Here is an 18260-nt window from a genome sequence, read left to right as displayed (position 1 = left end):
ACCAATACTCAGTAGTACCGACGTGATTCGGTCGGTACCGGTAAAAGTACAGGGTTCGGTACCCAACCCTACCCACGGGTACTGCGCTCTGGTCCTATACGGTGGGCCCTCAGCACTTCCATCTTCACGTCAGCAGGAGTAGGGAACTTTTTAGGGAGCGTGGATTAATAAAACCTGCTGCATTTGGCCCGATGGAAAGACACGAACGCCATGAATCTGGCGGCTATGGCGAGGTTGATTAAATTCATGTCCCCTGAAATCATATTTATGTTCCAGCACAGTGTTGTAGTGCTCATTTGTATGCAGATGATAGCATTATGTTCACCACAAACCAGCCAGGCCTTCTCCAGGTTACAGTCCGCTTTCAAATACCTCCAGACCTTCCTGTTTAGTTTAAATCTTGTTCTCACCACTGTCAGTTATATGAAAAGGTCAGATGTTTTGATAATTCCCAAATGGAGACCAACGTTTTTGAATGGTGCAGTTTTCTTGGTTTTGTCTGATGTCCCAGTTCTCACAATTGTGTGTTTCCTGTTTCCTGCAGATGTTAATCAGCTGTTGGTGGTTAAAGTAGAGTTTCCCCCTGAGCAGCAGCAGTGTAGCTCCAGTGTGGACCAGCAGGAGCCAGAGCCCCCCCCACACATTAAAGAGGAACAGGAGGAACTGTGGAGCAGTCAGGAGGGAGACCAGCTTCAAGGGCTGGAGGAGGCTGATATCACCAAGTTCCCATTCACTCCTGTCCCTGTGAAGAGTGAATATGATGAAGAGAAAGCTCAGTCCTCACAGCTTCATCAAAGACAAACTCAACACATGGAAACAAAAGCTGATAGAGAAGACTGTGGAGGACCAGAACCAGCCAGGAACTCAAATCCACATCCACTTTTACAACCAGAGACTGAAGACCAGACTGGAGACTCTTCTGAACCTGAGACTGATGACAGTGCTGATTGGAAGGAGATCAGAGAACCTCAGTCAGCTTTTAACTCTCTGAAACATGATTCAAGACGTAAGAAAACCTTCAGCTGCTCTGAGTGTGGGAAAAGATTTAACCGTGAGTCACATCTGAAGAGACACATGATGACTCACACAGGTGAGAGACCTTTCAGCTGCTCAGTCTGTAATAAATCTTTTGCCCAGAGTGGAGATTTACAGAGACACATGAGAACTCATACAGGAGAGACGCCTTTCAGCTGCTCTGAGTGTGGTCAACGATTTAAACAGAAGTCACCCTTAATAAGTCACATGACACTGCACACAGGAGAGAAAAGACACAGCTGCAGTGTTTGTGACAAAAGATTCATCTGGCATTATCAACTTAGGATCCATAATTGTGTTCGTCGTCAGTCCTCACAGCTTCATCAAAGACAAACTCAACACATGGAAACAGAAGCTATTGGAGAGGACTGTGGAGGACCAGAACCAGCCAGGAACTCACATCCACATCCACTTTTACAACCAGAGACTGAAGACCAGACTGGAGACTCTTCTGAACCTGAGACTGATGACTCTCAGAAACATGATTCAACATGTAAGAAAACATTCAGCTGCTCTGAGTGTGGGAGAAGATTTGGCCGCAGTACACATCTAAGGAGACACATTAAAACTCATACAGGAGAAAAACCTTTCAGCTGCTCAGTTTGTAAGAAATATTTTACACAGAGTGGCAGTTTACAGAGACACATGAGAATCCACACAGGAGAAAAACCTTTTAGCTGCTCAGTGTGCGGAAAAAGATTTATACAGAAGTCACAGCTGACAAACCACATGGCAGTTCACACAGGAGAGAAAAGATACAGCTGCAGTGTTTGTGATAAAAGATTTGCCTGGCCAGAAAAGGTCAAAAGACATAAATGTGTCGGTCGTCAGTCGTCACAGCTTCATCAGAGTCAGACTGAGAAGAAGAGAGAGGTAGAGCCTCCAGCCAGCAGAGAAACTCAACACACAGAAACAGAAGCTAATGGAGAGGACTGTGGAGGACCAGAACCAGCCAGGAACTCGCATCCACATCCACTTTTACAACCAGAGACTGAACACCAGTCTGGAGACGTTTCTGATCCTGAGAAGGAGACCAGAGAACCTCAGTCAAGTTTCAGTCAGCAGCTGAACTGAACAGGAGAAAACATCTTGTATGAGCAACAACCATAATTTTTTTGGGGGCTATTTTACAACTTATTGATCAAATCAGTACGTATAATGGTGAATACTAGGGCTGCACAATTAATCGAATTTTAATCACGATCACGATTTTGGCTTCCCACGATCAAATTCACATGATCGAGCGATATGCTTCATTCCGTTCATAGAACGCTCTGTATCAAAGTTTTTTTTTTTCAAAGCTCCGTAAACCACTCTCTGATCAAGTGCCTCCATGAGCCATTCAGAGTTGTTGCCTGCACCACGCAGCTTAGTTTAGATGTAGACAGTCACAGAGGACAGAGTAACGTGAGGTAAATTCCACAATAGATAGCAGTCAGTCGTAAGTCGTCACGAGGTTTACCAGTTTACCAGTAAACGCAACATTTTGTCCCGTCTGTGTTGTTTTTTAGACAACAGCAGTGACCAGTGCTAGTTTGTGTCTGTTAGCTCATAGCTTTAGCAGCAGGCTGTTGTACGTCCCGCTGTTGGAATCCTCTACAGTGAAATACAGTCACACTACACCATTTAGCTGTCAGCATTTTAGCCGTGTTTAATCCAGTTACTACTGTAGCTAATGGTAGGCTAACGTTACCTGCTGTGTAACGTGTTGTTAGTGTTTACTGTAGCTAACGGTAGGCTAACGTTACCTGCTGTGTAACGTGTTATTGGTGTTTACTGTAGCTAACGGTAGGCTAACGTTACCTGCTGTGTAACGTGTTGTTAGTGTTTACTGTAGCTAACGGTAGGCTGGCGTTACCTGCTGTGTAACGTGTTGTTAGTGTTTACTGTAGCTAACGGTAGGCTAACGTTACCTGCTGTGTAACGTGTTATTGGTGTTTACTGTAGCTAACGGTAGGCTAACGTTACCTGCTGTGTAACGTGTTGTTAGTGTTTACTAGCGTGACATGCAGCGATGTTTCTGGTGCCTCTAACGTCCGTTTTGGAGCATCAGAGCGCAATGCAGACATTTAAGTGGCACCGTAATGAGGCACCGTAATCCACGTTGCTATTTTGTCCGGTAGATACTGGGCTCACCAGATTTTAACATGCGCCGTTAACGTGAACAGAAAATTGCGTTGCCTGTATCTTTTCACGGCAAACGCGCATGTGTGGAAAGCGGTCGCACAACAACTTAAATGGCTCCTTCATAGTATCCTTCAACAAAGGAGGAATGTAGCACAATATGGATGTGAAAGCAGGTATAATTGGCCTATGTGACAAAATTTGTTTTGGTTAAAATCAACAAATAATCGTGATAATTAATTGTGATCAATATATTGATCAAAATAATCATGATTATCATTTTGGCCATAATCGTGCAGCCCTAGTGAATACACAGAGGAATGTTTCTGGATACATCAAAAGCTTTCCATAAAGTAAATCATGAAATGTTACTCACCAAACTAAGTTCCTGTGGCTTTCAAGGTTCAGTACTTCAGTGGTTACGTGAGTACTTAAGAAATAGCAAACGTAATCAAAGTGCTCTTCTTATTAAGCAAACATCGTGTGTGGGGTCCCACAGGAGTCAATCCTTGGCCCTCTTCTTTTTCATATTAAGATAATTGACCATACCCTGGTCCTACCAGACTCTGGTACATTTCATTAGTCCAGAGAGTCTGGCAACTCTCGATTGACAAGTGTTAACTTCCTTGAAGGCGGGTACTCTGATGAAGTTTAAAACTATTGGATCTGCCCAGAGCCACTCTGGATCTGCCGTAACCAATCGCTAACGTTTGGTCGTGACGTCGGCTTAGCATCGCTAGCGTTAGCCTTAGCCAACTCCTTCACCACTAACGGAGCGAGCTGGAAAATCAAACTTTTCCCGAACCCCGTGGGGAGGAGGGCCACAACATCATGGCCACCAACAAAACTCAGCAAAGATTGTTCTTGCTCGGGCTTTAACTTCTGGATATTCAGCAGCGTTGCTGCCACAATGGACCGAATGGCTTCACTCGCATCTTTCTCCGCCGCCATTACGGAACTACAACTCAAACTAGCGCACGGCCTCAACATCATCGTTCTCAGCCACTCCCTCTGTTCGCTGATTGGACCGGTAAAGATTTGGCCGGAGAAAACCCAAGAATATACCGCAAACCCAGACGGTGTACTGAAGGAAAATGGAAAGTACGTAGGAGGGCGGAGCCAGGCTAAATTGACCTAGCCTCTGTCTCCCAAACTGTGTTGACTGCGAAGACAATAACAAACCCTGATTGGTTGGTTCCATTCACAGTGTTTTACTGCTTTATTTAACTGATTTTCTCTTCTTTATGCACAGGAGACGATAACTGCGTGATACATTAATAGAGGACTTCATCTTTAGTGCCTCTCCTTGTATTTCATCTTGTGTGCTGTTGTAGCTTTTATGTAAATGTGACTCAGTCACATACAAGTGAAATGTTCTCACACACTATTGAGACACTCATATACACTACTGAAAGTGAAATCCTAGCATTTCAGTACTGTATATGAGAGTGTTCAGTAGTGTGTGTTAGAGCGTTTTAGTTTTGTATATTAGGGTGTTTCAATACTGGTTAGAGCATTTCACTTGTATGTGAAAGGTAATTGTGAATAATGTAGCAATTGATTGATATATTTATTTATGCGTCATGCCACTAAGTGGCCTATCCAACACAGAATTACATGACACTAATACAACAGTAAATACTTCCACAGCTTCCAGTCCAATGTCCACACACAACATACTCTACTCTGCACAAAACAAAGAACAAATAAAACAGCAGCCACAACACAACAGTGCAGCGCAAACGTTGTCCAACTAGAGCCAAACACTTCATACACAGAACAAAACCAGACCATAGAACACAAAAAGGCCACAGACACAAAAAATTAAAAATAACAGGGAATGTCACTTACAGACAGAGAATCATCGATACAAAGCTGTCTTCCTTTTAGCCCGTGCTCATTCTAAAAAAGTCTGCCAATAAAACAGTTTTATGTTTGAACAACCAAACTAACAGATCTATACCCTCATGACTTGGTAGTGTGGGCGGTTTGTGTTTTCCAGTTTGGAAACGCGCTCCCACTGCTAGCTGGTTAGCCGCGGAGCTAACTGGGCTAGCCAGGCCAGCTAGCTGTCTGATGAATGAAATTAATAAGTTAAAACTTTGGTTTGATTCAAATAAGTTATCTTTAAACTTGAACAAAACTAAATTCAGGATATTTGGAAATTGTACTATAAATACATATGTTAAAATAATAATTGATAACGAAACAATTGAAAGACTCTATAAAAGAACATTTCTGGGTGTTGTACTTGACCATCAACTCTGCTAGAAACCCCACATTAAATATCTGTGCATGAAGATGGCCAGGAGTATTGGTATATTGAGCAAAACTAGATACATATTGAACCAAAATACATTACATACTCTGTACTGCACACTTATTTTACCATATATGTTATATTGTGTGGAAGTGTGGGGAAATACCTACAAAAGCAACGTACAAAATATTTGCACATTGCAAAAAAGAGCAATCAGGATGATAAATCACATCATGTATTATGAGCAAACTAATCATTTGTTGAAATGTATGGACATTGTTACATTTAAAACTGCACAATTTATGTTTAAAGTTAAAGAAAATAATTTATCATGTAACATACGTGCAATTTTTAATGAAAGACGGGGAATGTCATCTAAGAGGACAATGTATGTTCAAGCAACCTCTTGTGTGAACGGCTGTTATGGAACGGACTGAACAATGAAATCAAACAGAGCCATAATATCATTCAGTTCAAAAATAGATTAAAGAAATCAATACTTGACCAATACAGAAAAGAATAGACCGAAACATAGGAATGGAATTGTAATGTAAAGGTATTGTTGCATATTGTTGTAAGTTATTATTGTAAGACCTGAAAGGTTGTATGCTGTATTTGCATATCTATTTGCTTTGTAATAATATGATATTGTGAAATAGCGGCAGGACCTAATAAGCTATTTGCTTCCGCTTGCTCCTTCTCGAACTTATACTTTTTTTAGTTTTTGTTATATTCTGATTGTTGCGTATTATTTTGTGGTTTTAAATTCAAAAAATTTTTTTTTCTTTTGCAACATTGTTGATTGTTCAAGATAAATAAGAAATGAAATGATACGCAGCCCGAGCTGCACGCCTGGCATGCCAAGCTGCCTGCGCGCCGGCCTTGAGGGCATTAAGAGTAATAGATGCTGGCGGACGCCAGACGCCTTCAGCCCACAAATGCAGCTGGCGCGCCGTGATGACGTTGGTCGTTTGTAGTTTAATCAGTCCGGCTCCCGCCACACGACTACGTTATGGTTTAGAAACAAATATTCTACTGATATTGTACTATTCCTTTCCTCTCTTTTGTATATTTTTTGTAAATTATATTGTATTGTTATACTGCATACTTAACAGTATTTCTTTATATTTCTTACTGTCCTTTCTGTTTTTATTATTCATATGTTAAGTGAGAACTTTGAGAGTCAAATTCCTCGTTTGTTTACGCAAACCTGGCCAATATAGCGGATTCTGATTCTGACTAGGGCAATTTTATCAAAATCGCAATATCAGTCAAAAGAATCACAAACACATATTTTCCTCATATTGTGCAGCCCTGATTCTGATTCTGATATTCTTTGCTACGTTTACGCCTCGCGTCCACACTACTGCGGTGTCTCCAGGGTACCCCGCATCGTCTTACAACTATTTAAAGAGTCTTAAATGTAATATTCCTTATAAGCATTGAGTTTTCGTTTATAAAAGGTCTTACCTTTTTCTTTGTCCTGTCATGGGATTAAATAAATATTTTGCGTGGGTAATTTTTAGTTTTTAGTACATAAAATGAGAGCTCTAAAAGTGACAAATATTTGATCCATTTTATGGTATTAAGAGGACAAACACATCACTTAATTTGGGTAACGTTACTTGGTAAAATTCTTTTCTCAGACTTGAATGACAGATTTTTCATGATATGGTCGAGAAGTTGGCATTATGTTAAAGGTCCCATGGCATGACAATTTCACTTTATGAGGTTTTGTAACATTAATATGAGTTCCCCCAGCCTGCCTATGGCCCCCCAGTGGCTAGAAATGGTGATAGGTGTAAACCGAGCCCTGGGTATCCTGCTCTGCCTTTGAGAAAATGAAAGCTCAGATGGGCCGATCTGGAATCTTCCCTTTATGACGTCATAAGGGGAAAGGTTACCTCCCCTTTCTCTGCTTTGCCCACACAGAGAATTTGGCCCCCCCATAAGAGAGAGAGACATCATGGCTTTCAAACAAGCAAAGTGGCAGTTGGTCAAGGCCACACCCCCACCCTCCACCTTTTCTTTTTTTTAAATCAGTTTTGATGCTTCAAGTGAGAGTTTGCGAACTTGTCTGTTAGTGACAGAGTGCAAACAATTACAGGTTCAAGGGGCTTGAAGCAGGTTTAATATCCTGTGTGTCTGTAACCGATGCCATGCACCAGTCAAAGAAAGGGTTAACAGAAATGTAGTGTTGGCCAATCAGAGGAGGTTATGGTGCCAGACTCCCGCCTTTGGCTGAGTCTCTATCTGATCTGTCAGAGGGAGAGCAGGAGTGTGGTTGTGAAGTTTGACGTTGGTAGGCCCCAGAGAAAGAGGTGAAGTTGGTAATTTAAAGGCCCTGAACACCCCTGCAGGTGTTTTCAGTTAATGTGGCTGACTGGGCCTCTTCCCAGGACTGTGGGGGGGTGTCTATAGACTGATTGATTGACATCTTACTGAGTCTCCTGTTAGTGCTGTTGCACCTGTTAAGGCGGGACAAATGACAGCTGTATCATTCTTATTGGTAGAAAGAATTTGTGACCTAATAAGTTCCCATCAAAGCTCAAGCAGAGTCTAATCAGCCAGACTATCTGAAAACACCTGTGTGGGGGTTCAGAGGCTTTAAGGAAAAGTAAGGTTTGGGTCCCTCTGGACCTTCGTCAACACTATTCTCAACAATAAACACAGTAGTGGTATTAAATACATTCTGCTAAACACACACGTGTCATTTGTGCAAGTTTTCACATCAATCAAGTAATACATATCTGAATTCAACTGCATTACTTCATATATCAATGTTTACATTCATTACAGGAATACATAGTGACTCCCCAATCTTAACTTATTGCCATTTAGCCAAATATTTCTATTCACGTGTCCTCCAGGAGGGCCAGACGGCGCCCACCCAGAGCCAGGGTCTGTCCCAGGTTGGTGTCTGTTTAAAGGAAGGGTTTCCTCGCCTCTGTTGCACTAAATGTTTGCTCTTGGGGGGGATTGTTGGGTCTCTGTAAATTATAGACCTACTCGATCTGTAAAGTGTCCTGAGATAACTCTTGTTATACTGCACTGCAACTTGTATTCTGGTATTTGATCTGTTTTTAATCTTTTATAACTGCTCTTTAATGTTTGATGTAAAGCACTTTGAATGGCCGAAATGTTGCTGAAATGTGATGTATACAAATAAAGCTGCCTTGCCTAAATGATGACCTCGTGTCATATGTTTCCCAGATTATTGCCTCCAGGCTTTTTCCTGAAGTTTTGGTTACTTTTCTATGTTTTTGCTTGTTTTGTTTCACCTTTTTCAAGGTTTCTGTGGACACATGTAGCGGCTGTAAGTAGTGCATATACACACATACAGTATGTGGCTCCTACACTCGCTTTTTTCAAGGGTTTTTGGAACAGTTTATTTGGATAGTTTTTATATATATATATATATATATATATATATATATATATATATATATATATATATATATATATATATATATATAGTATTGCTGTCATATACATTAGACAGGTCCCCATATAGCAATACTCTCATATACATTAGACAGGTCCCCATATAGTAATACTCTCATATACATTAGACAGGTCCCCCATATAGTAATACTCTCATATACATTAGACAGGTCCCCATATAGTAATACTCATATACATTAGACAGGTCCCCATATAGTAATACTGTCATATACATTAGACAGGTCCCCATATAGTAATACTGTCATATACATTAGACAGGTCCCCTATATAGTAATACTGTCATATACATTAGACAGGTCCCTATATAGTAATGCTGTCATATACATTAGACAGGTCCCTATATAGCAATACTGTCATATACATTAGACAGGTCCCCCATATAGCAATACTCTCATATACATTAGACAGGTCCCCATATAGTAATACTCTCATATACATTAGACAGGTCCCCTATATAGTAATACTGTCATATACATTAGACAGGTCCCTATATAGTAATACTCTCATATACATTAGACAGGTCCCCTATATAGTAATACTGTCATATACATTAGACAGGTCCCCTATATAGTAATACTGTCATATACATTAGACAGATCCCCGTATAGCAATACTGTCATATACATTAGACAGGTCCCTATATAGTAATACTCTCATATACATTAGACAGGTCCCTATATAGTAATACTGTCATATACATTAGACAGGTCCCTATATAGTAATACTCTCATATACATTAGACAGGTCCCTATATAGTAATACTGTCATATACATTAGACAGGTCCCCTATATAGTAATACTCTCATATACATTAGACAGGTCCCTATATAGTAATACTCTCATATACATTAGACAGGTCCCCTATATAGTAATACTGTCATATACATTAGACAGGTCCCCTATATAGTAATACTGTCATATACATTAGACAGGGATCCCCTATATAGTAATACTGTCATATACATTAGACAGGTCCCCATATAGTAGCACATTAACTCCTCCTTTCAGTGTCAGTTTTTAATTGAACAACCTGTCTGCTGCATTCTCCACATTAAGTGTAACACAGCCCTTGCACAATGAGATATTGCACAACTAACATATTGCCCAACCCCAATAGCCATACGTATTGCACACACAAAAAACAGATAGTTGTTACCAGGGCTGATTGAGAGCCCTATAAAGGCTGTGGCATTTGGGTTGCTTAGAGCAGGGGTCTTCAATGAGCTTTAAAGCCTCTGAGCCTCAGATAGTCTGGCTGATTAGACTCTGCTCAGTTTGAAGGTGGGCTGTGATATGGAATGGATACATGTACTTGCATTCAATTCATTTTTTATTTATAGCATCAAATCATAACAGGAGTTATCTCAAGACACTTTACAGATAGAGTAGGTCTAGACCACACTCTATAATTTACAGAGACCCAACAATCCCCCCCCAAGAGCAAACATTTAGTGCAACAGAGGCGAGGAAACCCTTCCTTTAAACAGACACCAACCTGGGACAGACCCTGGCTCTGGGTGGGCGCCGTCTGGCCCTCCTGGAGGAGACGTGAATAGAAATATTTGGCTAAATGGCAATAAGTTAAGATTGGGGAGTCACTATGTATTCCTGTAATGAATGTAAACATTGATATATGAAGTAATGCAGTTGAATTCAGATATGTATTAGCTTGATTGATGTGAAAACTTGCACAAATGACACGTGTGTGTTTAGCAGAATGTATTAAATACCACTACTGTGTTTTATTGTTGAGAATAGTGTTGTGAAGGTCAGAGGACCCAAACCTTACTTTTCCTTAAAGCCTCTGAACCCCCCACACAGGTGTTTTCAGATAGTCTGGCTGATTAGACTCTGCTGGAGCTTTGATGGGAACTTATTAGGTCACAAATTCTTTCTACCAATAAGAATGATACAGCTGTCATTTGTCCCGCCTTAACAGGTGCAACAGCACTAACAGGAGACTCAGTAAGATGTCAATCAATCAGTCTATCTCTAAACTTTGTTTGCACGTTTGCATGTAAACTGAGACAAGCGGAGGTTTAGGCAGCCGAGAGTCACAGTGTGCGCCAGAACTTGCACCTTCAAAGGAGAAAAAGAAGTGATTTGTTGCTGTTGTTGCTATTTTCGGGATTCTGATTGGCTAACGTGGGCTTGAGCTTCTGGGTACCTGCCACCTACAGGTTTGGCATGCCCTATGACGGCATATATACACGGGTTCGTGTAAACGAACACTCTACTGAAAACTGACAGGTGTGCACATTGTTAATTTGAAAATGGAGAGGTTGAAATGTCCGCTTATCAAAATAGACGGCCATGTCGTAAATGTAGCCAAAGAGAGACGGAGCAGGGACCATACTACTGTATAAATTGAAGTTGCACCCATGGGTGGCCTACAGCCTTTTAGTGCATAGAATACAAAGCCATTCAAATTTTAAACAAACTTTTTCTGGCATCATTTTATGAATCATGTTTTATTGTTAAACACACGTGGAGAGTGAATCCTTAGGATGAACTGGATCTGTGGATGGTTACATTACCTTTAGACCAGTAAGCCTATCATCAATAACTACGTTTACATGCACATAATATTCCGGTATTTGCCCTTTTTCTAAAAAAGACGATATTCATGACTAAGCTGTTTCCACGGTTCATGAAAGTGAATACTCCTCTAATGTTTCCAGACTTGTTGGAGCGCGTGAACACAGCGTCCCTCTTTCATTCCTTCAACCAGCTTCTAGAAAGGATCGGCTCATATCCAAAAATGTAATCGTGATTATGATTTTGGCTCCCAATGATCACAAAAACAGAATAATTGAGAAAAACAATTATTTAGCTCATTACGTTTGCAAGTAAACTTTTATTTTTCCCTTGTGTTCTGAATGACAAAATAAAGTTTAAATAGGGACAAGTTTTAAGGCAAATTTCCCAGTTGTATGTTACTGTTGACTCTCATATACATTAGACAGGTACCCTATATAGTAATACTCTCATATACATTAGACAGGTCCCTATATAGTAATACTCTCATATACATTAGACAGGTCCCTATATAGTAGCACATTAACTCCTCCTTTCAGTGTCAGTTTTTAATTGAACAAGCTGTCTGCTGCATTCTCCACATTAAGTGTAACACAGCCCTTGCACAATGAGATATTGCACAACTAACATATTGCCCAACCCCAATAGCCATACGTATTGCACACACAAAAAACAGATAGTTGTTACCAGGGCTGATTGAGAGCCCTATAAAGGCTGTGGCATTTGGGTTGCTTAGAGCAGGGGTCTTCAATGAGCTTTAAAGCCTCTGAGCCTCAGATAGTCTGGCTGATTAGACTCTGCTCAGTTTGAAGGTGGGCTGTGATATGGAATGGATACATGTACTTGCATTCAATTCATTTTTTATTTATAGCATCAAATCATAACAGGAGTTATCTCAAGACACTTTACAGATAGAGTAGGTCTAGACCACACTCTATAATTTACAGAGACCCAACAATCAAGAGCAAACATTTAGTGCAACAGAGGCGAGAAACCCTTCCTTTAAACAGACACCAACCTGGGACAGACCCTGGCTCTGGGTGGGCGCCGTCTGGCCCTCCTGGAGGAGACGTGAATAGAAATATTTGGCTAAATGGCAATAAGTTAAGATTGGGGAGTCACTATGTATTCCTGTAATGAATGTAAACATTGATATATGAAGTAATGCAGTTGAATTCAGATATGTATTACTTGATTGATGTGAAAACTTGCACAAATGACACGTGTGTGTTTAGCAGAATGTATTAAATACCACTACTGTGTTTATTGTTGAGAATAGTGTTGACGAAGGTCCAGAGGGACCCAAACCTTACTTTTCCTTAAAGCCTCTGAACCCCCACACAGGTGTTTTCAGATAGTCTGGCTGATTAGACTCTGCTGGAGCTTTGATGGGAACTTATTAGGTCACAAATTCTTTCTACCAATAAGAATGATACAGCTGTCATTTGTCCAGCCCCAACAGGTGCAACAGCACTAACAGGAGACTCAGTAAGATGTCAATCAATCAGTCTATCTCTAAACTTTGTTTGCACGTTTGCATGTAAACTGAGACAAACGGAGGTTTAGGCAGCCGAGGTCACAGTGTGCGCCAGAACTTGCACCTTCAAAGGAGAAAGAGGAAGTGATTTGTTGCTGTTGTTGCTATTTTCGGGATTCTGATTGGCTAACGTGGGCTTGAGCTTCTGGGTACACTGCCACCTACAGGTTTGGCATGCCCTTGATGGCATATATACACGGGTTCGTGTAAACGAACACTTTACTGAAAACTGACAGGTGTGCACATTGTTAATTTTGAAAATGGAGAGGTTGAAATGTCCGCTTATCAAAATAGACGGCCATGTGTAAATGTAGCCAAAGAGAGACGGAGCAGGGACCCCCTACATATACTGTATAAATTGAAGTTGCACCCATGGGTGGCCTACAGCCTTTTTAGTGCATAGAATACAAAGCCATTCAAATTTTAAACAAACTTTTCTGGCATCATTTTATGAATCATGTTTTATTGTTAAACACACGTGGCAGAGTGAATCCTTGGGATGAACTGGATCTGTGGATGGTTACATTACCTTTAGACCAGTAAGCCTATCATCAATAACTACGTTTACATGCACATAATATTCCGGTATTTGCCCTTTTTCTAAAAAAGACGATATTCTGACTAAGCTGTTTCCACGGTTCATGAAAGTGAATACTCCTCTAATATTCCCGTTTACATGCAGCCGTGTAAAACAGGATGTTTCCAGACTTGTTGGAGCGCGTGAACACAGCGTCCCTCTTTCATTCCTTCAACCAGCTTCTAGAAAAGATCGGCTCATATCCAAAAATGTAATCGTGATTATGATTTTGGCTCCCAATGATCACAAAAACAGAATAATTGAGAAAAACAATTATTTAGCTCATTACGTTTTGCAAGTAAACTTTTATTTTCCCTTGTGTTCTGAATGACAAAATAAAGTTTAAATAGGACAAGTTTTAAGGCAAATTTCCCAGTTGTATGTTTTTTTACTGTTGATTTATTTAACTTTTTCCACTGTTTTTTAAGTTCAATAATTGCAACATCTATCTAATCGTATTAAATTATCGTTAAATTATTATTTCAATATTGACCAAAATAATTGTGATTATATTTTTTTTCCATAACTGAGCAGCCCTATAGAGTGACTCACATTAACTCATGAAGACGCACACAGGATGCATTGGAGTGCAAAGGACATTATATTTAGCTGACGTTTTTATCCAAAGTGACTTACAATGTCTATATATGTCAGAGGTAACACGCCTCTGGAGCAACTAGGAGTTAAGTGTCTTGCTCAGGGACACATTGGTTGATGTATCACAGTGGGAATCAAACCCAGGTCTCCCACACCAAAGGCACGTGACATATCCACTGCTCCATCACCACCCCAGATTGAGCCAAAGGATTCACAGACAATTTATAGTCAACAGGTGAGGTGGGCGTGGTCAGGTGGCAAAAGTATCCTTGTGTTTCCGGCTGGCAGATTCAACACATTCATTCCCAAAGTGAATTGAAAGAGCGAAAATGGAATGGAAGGAGTCTTTTCAGTCTGATACATTCCCACGCGTGCCCGTGTTGTTCTTCTCACCCTCTGAACGCTGTGAGAAAAGCTTCCACGGTTGCTTTACCGCTGTGTCGTCGTGCGGCTGCTCTCCCCGGCACACTTGTGCCTTTTAAACTGCGACTGCCACGTGAAGCTTTGGCCGCAGACGCCACAGCGGAACGCTTTCTCCCCGCTGTGCGCCGCCATGTGCCGCGTCATGTGTCCCTTCCGGGAGAAACTCCTCCCGCACACCGAGCAGGCGAACGGTTTGGCGCCCGTGTGGGTTCTGGTGTGCTGAACCAGAGTGTGCCGCTGGGTGAAGCTGGCGTCGCACACCGAGCAGCAGAAAGGCTTTTCTCCCGTGTGAATGCGGACGTGTGCGACCAAATCCGAGCGCTGCCGGAAGCTCTTGCCGCAGAGCGAGCAGCCGAACGGCTTCTCACCGGTGTGGACTCTCATGTGCTTCTCCAGACTCCAGCCGTGACTGAAGCTGGCGTCACAGACTGAGCAGCTGAACGGCTTCTCTCCCGAGTGACACCTCACGTGAGCCACCAAGTGTTCCCTCCGATTGAAGCTCTTACTGCAAAACGAGCAGCTGAACGGTTTTTCTCCCGTGTGGCAACGCACGTGTCTCTTTAGATTCGTCTTGTGGCCGAATGATTTCCCACACTCGGAGCACATGAACGACTCTTTGTCAGCCTGACTTGTGTTATTTCTCAGAGAGTTTAAACCTGACAGACGGTCCCTGCTCTCCTCCCAATCATCGCTGACGTCCGTCTCCGAAGAGTCTACAGTCTGGTCTTCAGTCTCTGGTTGTAAAAGTGGATATGGATGTGAGTTCCTGGCTGGTTCTGGTCCTCCACAGTCCTCTCCATCAGCTTCTGTTTCCACATGTTGAGTTAGTCTTTGATGAAGCTGTGAGGACTGAGCTTCCTCTTCATCATCTTCACTCTTCACAGGGACAGGAGTGAATGGGAACTTGGTGATATCAGCCTCCTCCAGCCCTTGAAGCTGCTCTCTCTCCTGACTGCTCCACAGTTCCTCCTGTTCCTCTTTAATGTGTGGGGGGGGCTCTGGCTCCTGCTGGTCCACACTCGAGCTACACTCCTGCTGCTCAGGGGGATCCCAATCTTTGATTGCTGCAGGAAACACAAACAGAAAGTAGTTAACACAGATGTAGAAAGACAGCACAAACTCCTTATTGTAGCATCAACAATACAGAGTCTCTTTTTTTAATTCCATCTTTCACCTGTTAAAGTTCTGAGTCATTCAAACTGAAGGCGACGAAAACGCGGCAAATAGGCGGCAAAAAGGTGGCAAAAAGGCGACGAAAAGGCGACAAAAAAGTGCCCAAAAAGCGTCAAAAAGGCAACGAAAAAGCGACAAAAAGGTGACAAAAAGGCGACGAAAAGGCGAAGATCGGAACCGGACCTAACAGGATGTGAGTGTTTCTGTGACTTCCTGTTCAGCCTGAAGGCTGCTGGAAAAACTATTTCAATATTCCAAAGAATCACGTAATTACATTGGAAGCAAAAGATGTTATTCTTAATTATGATAACAAAAACTAAACAATACATAGTAGGGTTGTCAACTTATTAATTCTACAGGGGAAATTTCATATCCATAAAGCGAAAATTTCTAAATCTCGGCCAGCTTTTTACTCACTTCAGAATTGAATTTTGGAATTTATTTTACTCCTGTACAACCTGTAGGGGGACCGAAGCTGGAAAAGTTGCATGGTATGCCTTTAACAATAAGAAATGTATTTATATAGCTAATGTACTGCATCAGCTATATAATGATTATATAGCCTACATTTCATTGTATTGTATTTTCTGTATTTTGTATTGTTTTCTTGTTTTCTTTTCTGCCGTCATCCCCCACTTGTTCTTCCCCAGGGAAGTTTTGAGCATCAACGACTTCATTTCTTGCATTTTGATACACTTTTATGCAACAATTTGCAGTGGAATTACCTTTATTTAGCCTATGTGAAGAAGAAAAACACAGATGACAATTCTAAATATATCAAAATATAATGTAAAGTATGTTGTTGTGTGTCATTGAGCATTTTTAAGTGGGTGTATGGAAACCCTGGAGCTTTCTTAGTGGATACTGCGTATACCTGCGTTTCACGTAGACTACACCACTGCCTGTAACCAAGCTAGATGGGGGAAGACAACATCGGCTCCTTTCCCAGCTACCAATGGGGTTAGACAAGGTGGAATATTGTCACCTGTTCTTTTTAAATTTGTACATGGATGATCTTTCTAGGACATTAGAAGTGTGTCAGACTGGCTGTATGGTGGGGGATAGGCGTATTAATCATCTGATGTATGCAGATGATTTAATTGTTATGTCTCCATATAGTACTGGCCTACAGCAACTGCTTAGAGTCTGCTCAAACTATGGACTACAGTATGACATCAAATTCAATGCAAAAAAAGAGCGTTGGAATGATTGCCAGAACTAAGGAGGACAGGAAGCTATGCTTTCCGTCTTTTTACTTGTCAGGGCAAGAGCTAAATGTAGTTACTAAAGCAAAATACCTGGGCCACATCATCAGGGATGATTTTTGTGACGATGATGACATACAGCGCCAGTGCTGTAAATTATATGGACAAGCAAATATGCTGGCACGCAACTTCCATATGTGTACTGAAGAAGTTAAAACATCTCTTTTCAGAGCATACTGTACACCACTTTATACAGCTCACCTGTGGTGCAGCTACAGTAAAGCAAAGATAAATAAGATAAAGGTGGCATACAATGATGCACTTAGAATCCTTCTGAAGTGTCCAAGATGGACCAGTGCGAGTCATTTGTTTGTGACCAGTAATGTTCCCGCCTTCCATGCTTTACTGAGGGATGTTACGTACAGATTCATGTGCCGATTAACAGAGTCAAAGAATACAATTTAACCAACCGTGCACCTAGTGATCAGAGATATACCTCCAAACTCTGGAAACACTGGCACACGCAGCTGTACCTGTTTTAATTATTGTGCATAGCTATTTGTATGTATGTATGTATGTATGTATGTAGGGCTATGTATGTATGTTTTGTATGTCTGTATGTTTTGTATGTTCCCTTTATGTAATATGTGGTAGTCAGTATGTATTTATCTTTGTGTGTACCCCTCTTTTAATATGTTATGTGTACTTTTCTATCTAGACCTTGAGTCTGTAAATAAAGTTATATATATATACAGTATATATAACTACATCACTGCATGTAACCGTCTAAACCCTGTGATCACTTACCGTAAAGTCCAGAATACGGCCGCGCTGCTTCAGGTCTGTCTCTCAGTGTTTGGAATTCAGACATTTTCACACAACGACAGAAACTTTCTCTCCACACAAACACCGTTAGCTCTCCGTTCGGACAGCGTAACCCGCGGAGGCTCAGACGGAGCTGCTGCTGCTGCTGCTGCTGCTGCTGCTCAGATATCAACAAGACGCCATGTTGTGATGCTGTAAAGGCAGCCACAGTAAGCACAAACGCTTCCGGTTCAACAGCTAGTTTACTGTTAACAGTGACATTATGATTTATAATGTTTACTAATTATCAGTATTGTTGTAATGTATGTTATTTTATCATTAGTGTAGTGTTTTATAGTGAGTTTATACATTTAGATTATTAGAGTAGATTCCATTAGATTCAGCTGTATTGTCAGAGTACAAAGACAACCAAATGCAGTCTGCGTCCAACCAGAAGTGCAAAAATAGCAGAAAAGTGCAATGTGATATACAAAGTATAGACAGGACAAATATATAGTGAAA

The 18260-nt window shown here is 41.1% G+C and overlaps 2 protein-coding genes across 2 annotated transcripts in view; one reads left to right on the top strand and one right to left on the bottom strand.

The window, feature by feature from the left end:
* The window catches only part of LOC144529243 (uncharacterized), a 33045-nt gene extending 28791 nt beyond the window's left edge, over positions 1–4254 (top strand). The window contains exon 7 of the mRNA XM_078268247.1: positions 545–4254. Within this exon, the coding sequence (XP_078124373.1) occupies positions 545–2109 (1565 nt within the window). The 3' untranslated portion in view covers positions 2110–4254. The remainder of the gene's footprint in view (positions 1–544) is intronic.
* Positions 4255–13821: 9567 nt separating this feature from the next.
* On the bottom strand, positions 13822–18027 carry LOC144528579 (uncharacterized). Its single transcript, XM_078267254.1, has 2 exons — positions 17742–18027; positions 13822–15620 (listed from the first exon to the last, which is right to left on the bottom strand). The coding sequence occupies exons 1-2, from the start codon at positions 17803–17805 to the stop codon at positions 14563–14565; spliced, it is 1122 nt and encodes a 373-aa protein (XP_078123380.1). The 5' UTR covers positions 17806–18027; the 3' UTR covers positions 13822–14562.
* Between the last annotated feature and the right edge of the window lie 233 nt (positions 18028–18260).

Source organism: Sander vitreus, chromosome 14 (genome assembly GCF_031162955.1).
Source record: "Sander vitreus isolate 19-12246 chromosome 14, sanVit1, whole genome shotgun sequence".
Classification (NCBI taxonomy): domain Eukaryota; kingdom Metazoa; phylum Chordata; class Actinopteri; order Perciformes; family Percidae; genus Sander; species Sander vitreus.
Note: the sequence above shows the minus strand (reverse complement) of the source record. Positions and strands in the feature narration are given on the sequence as shown.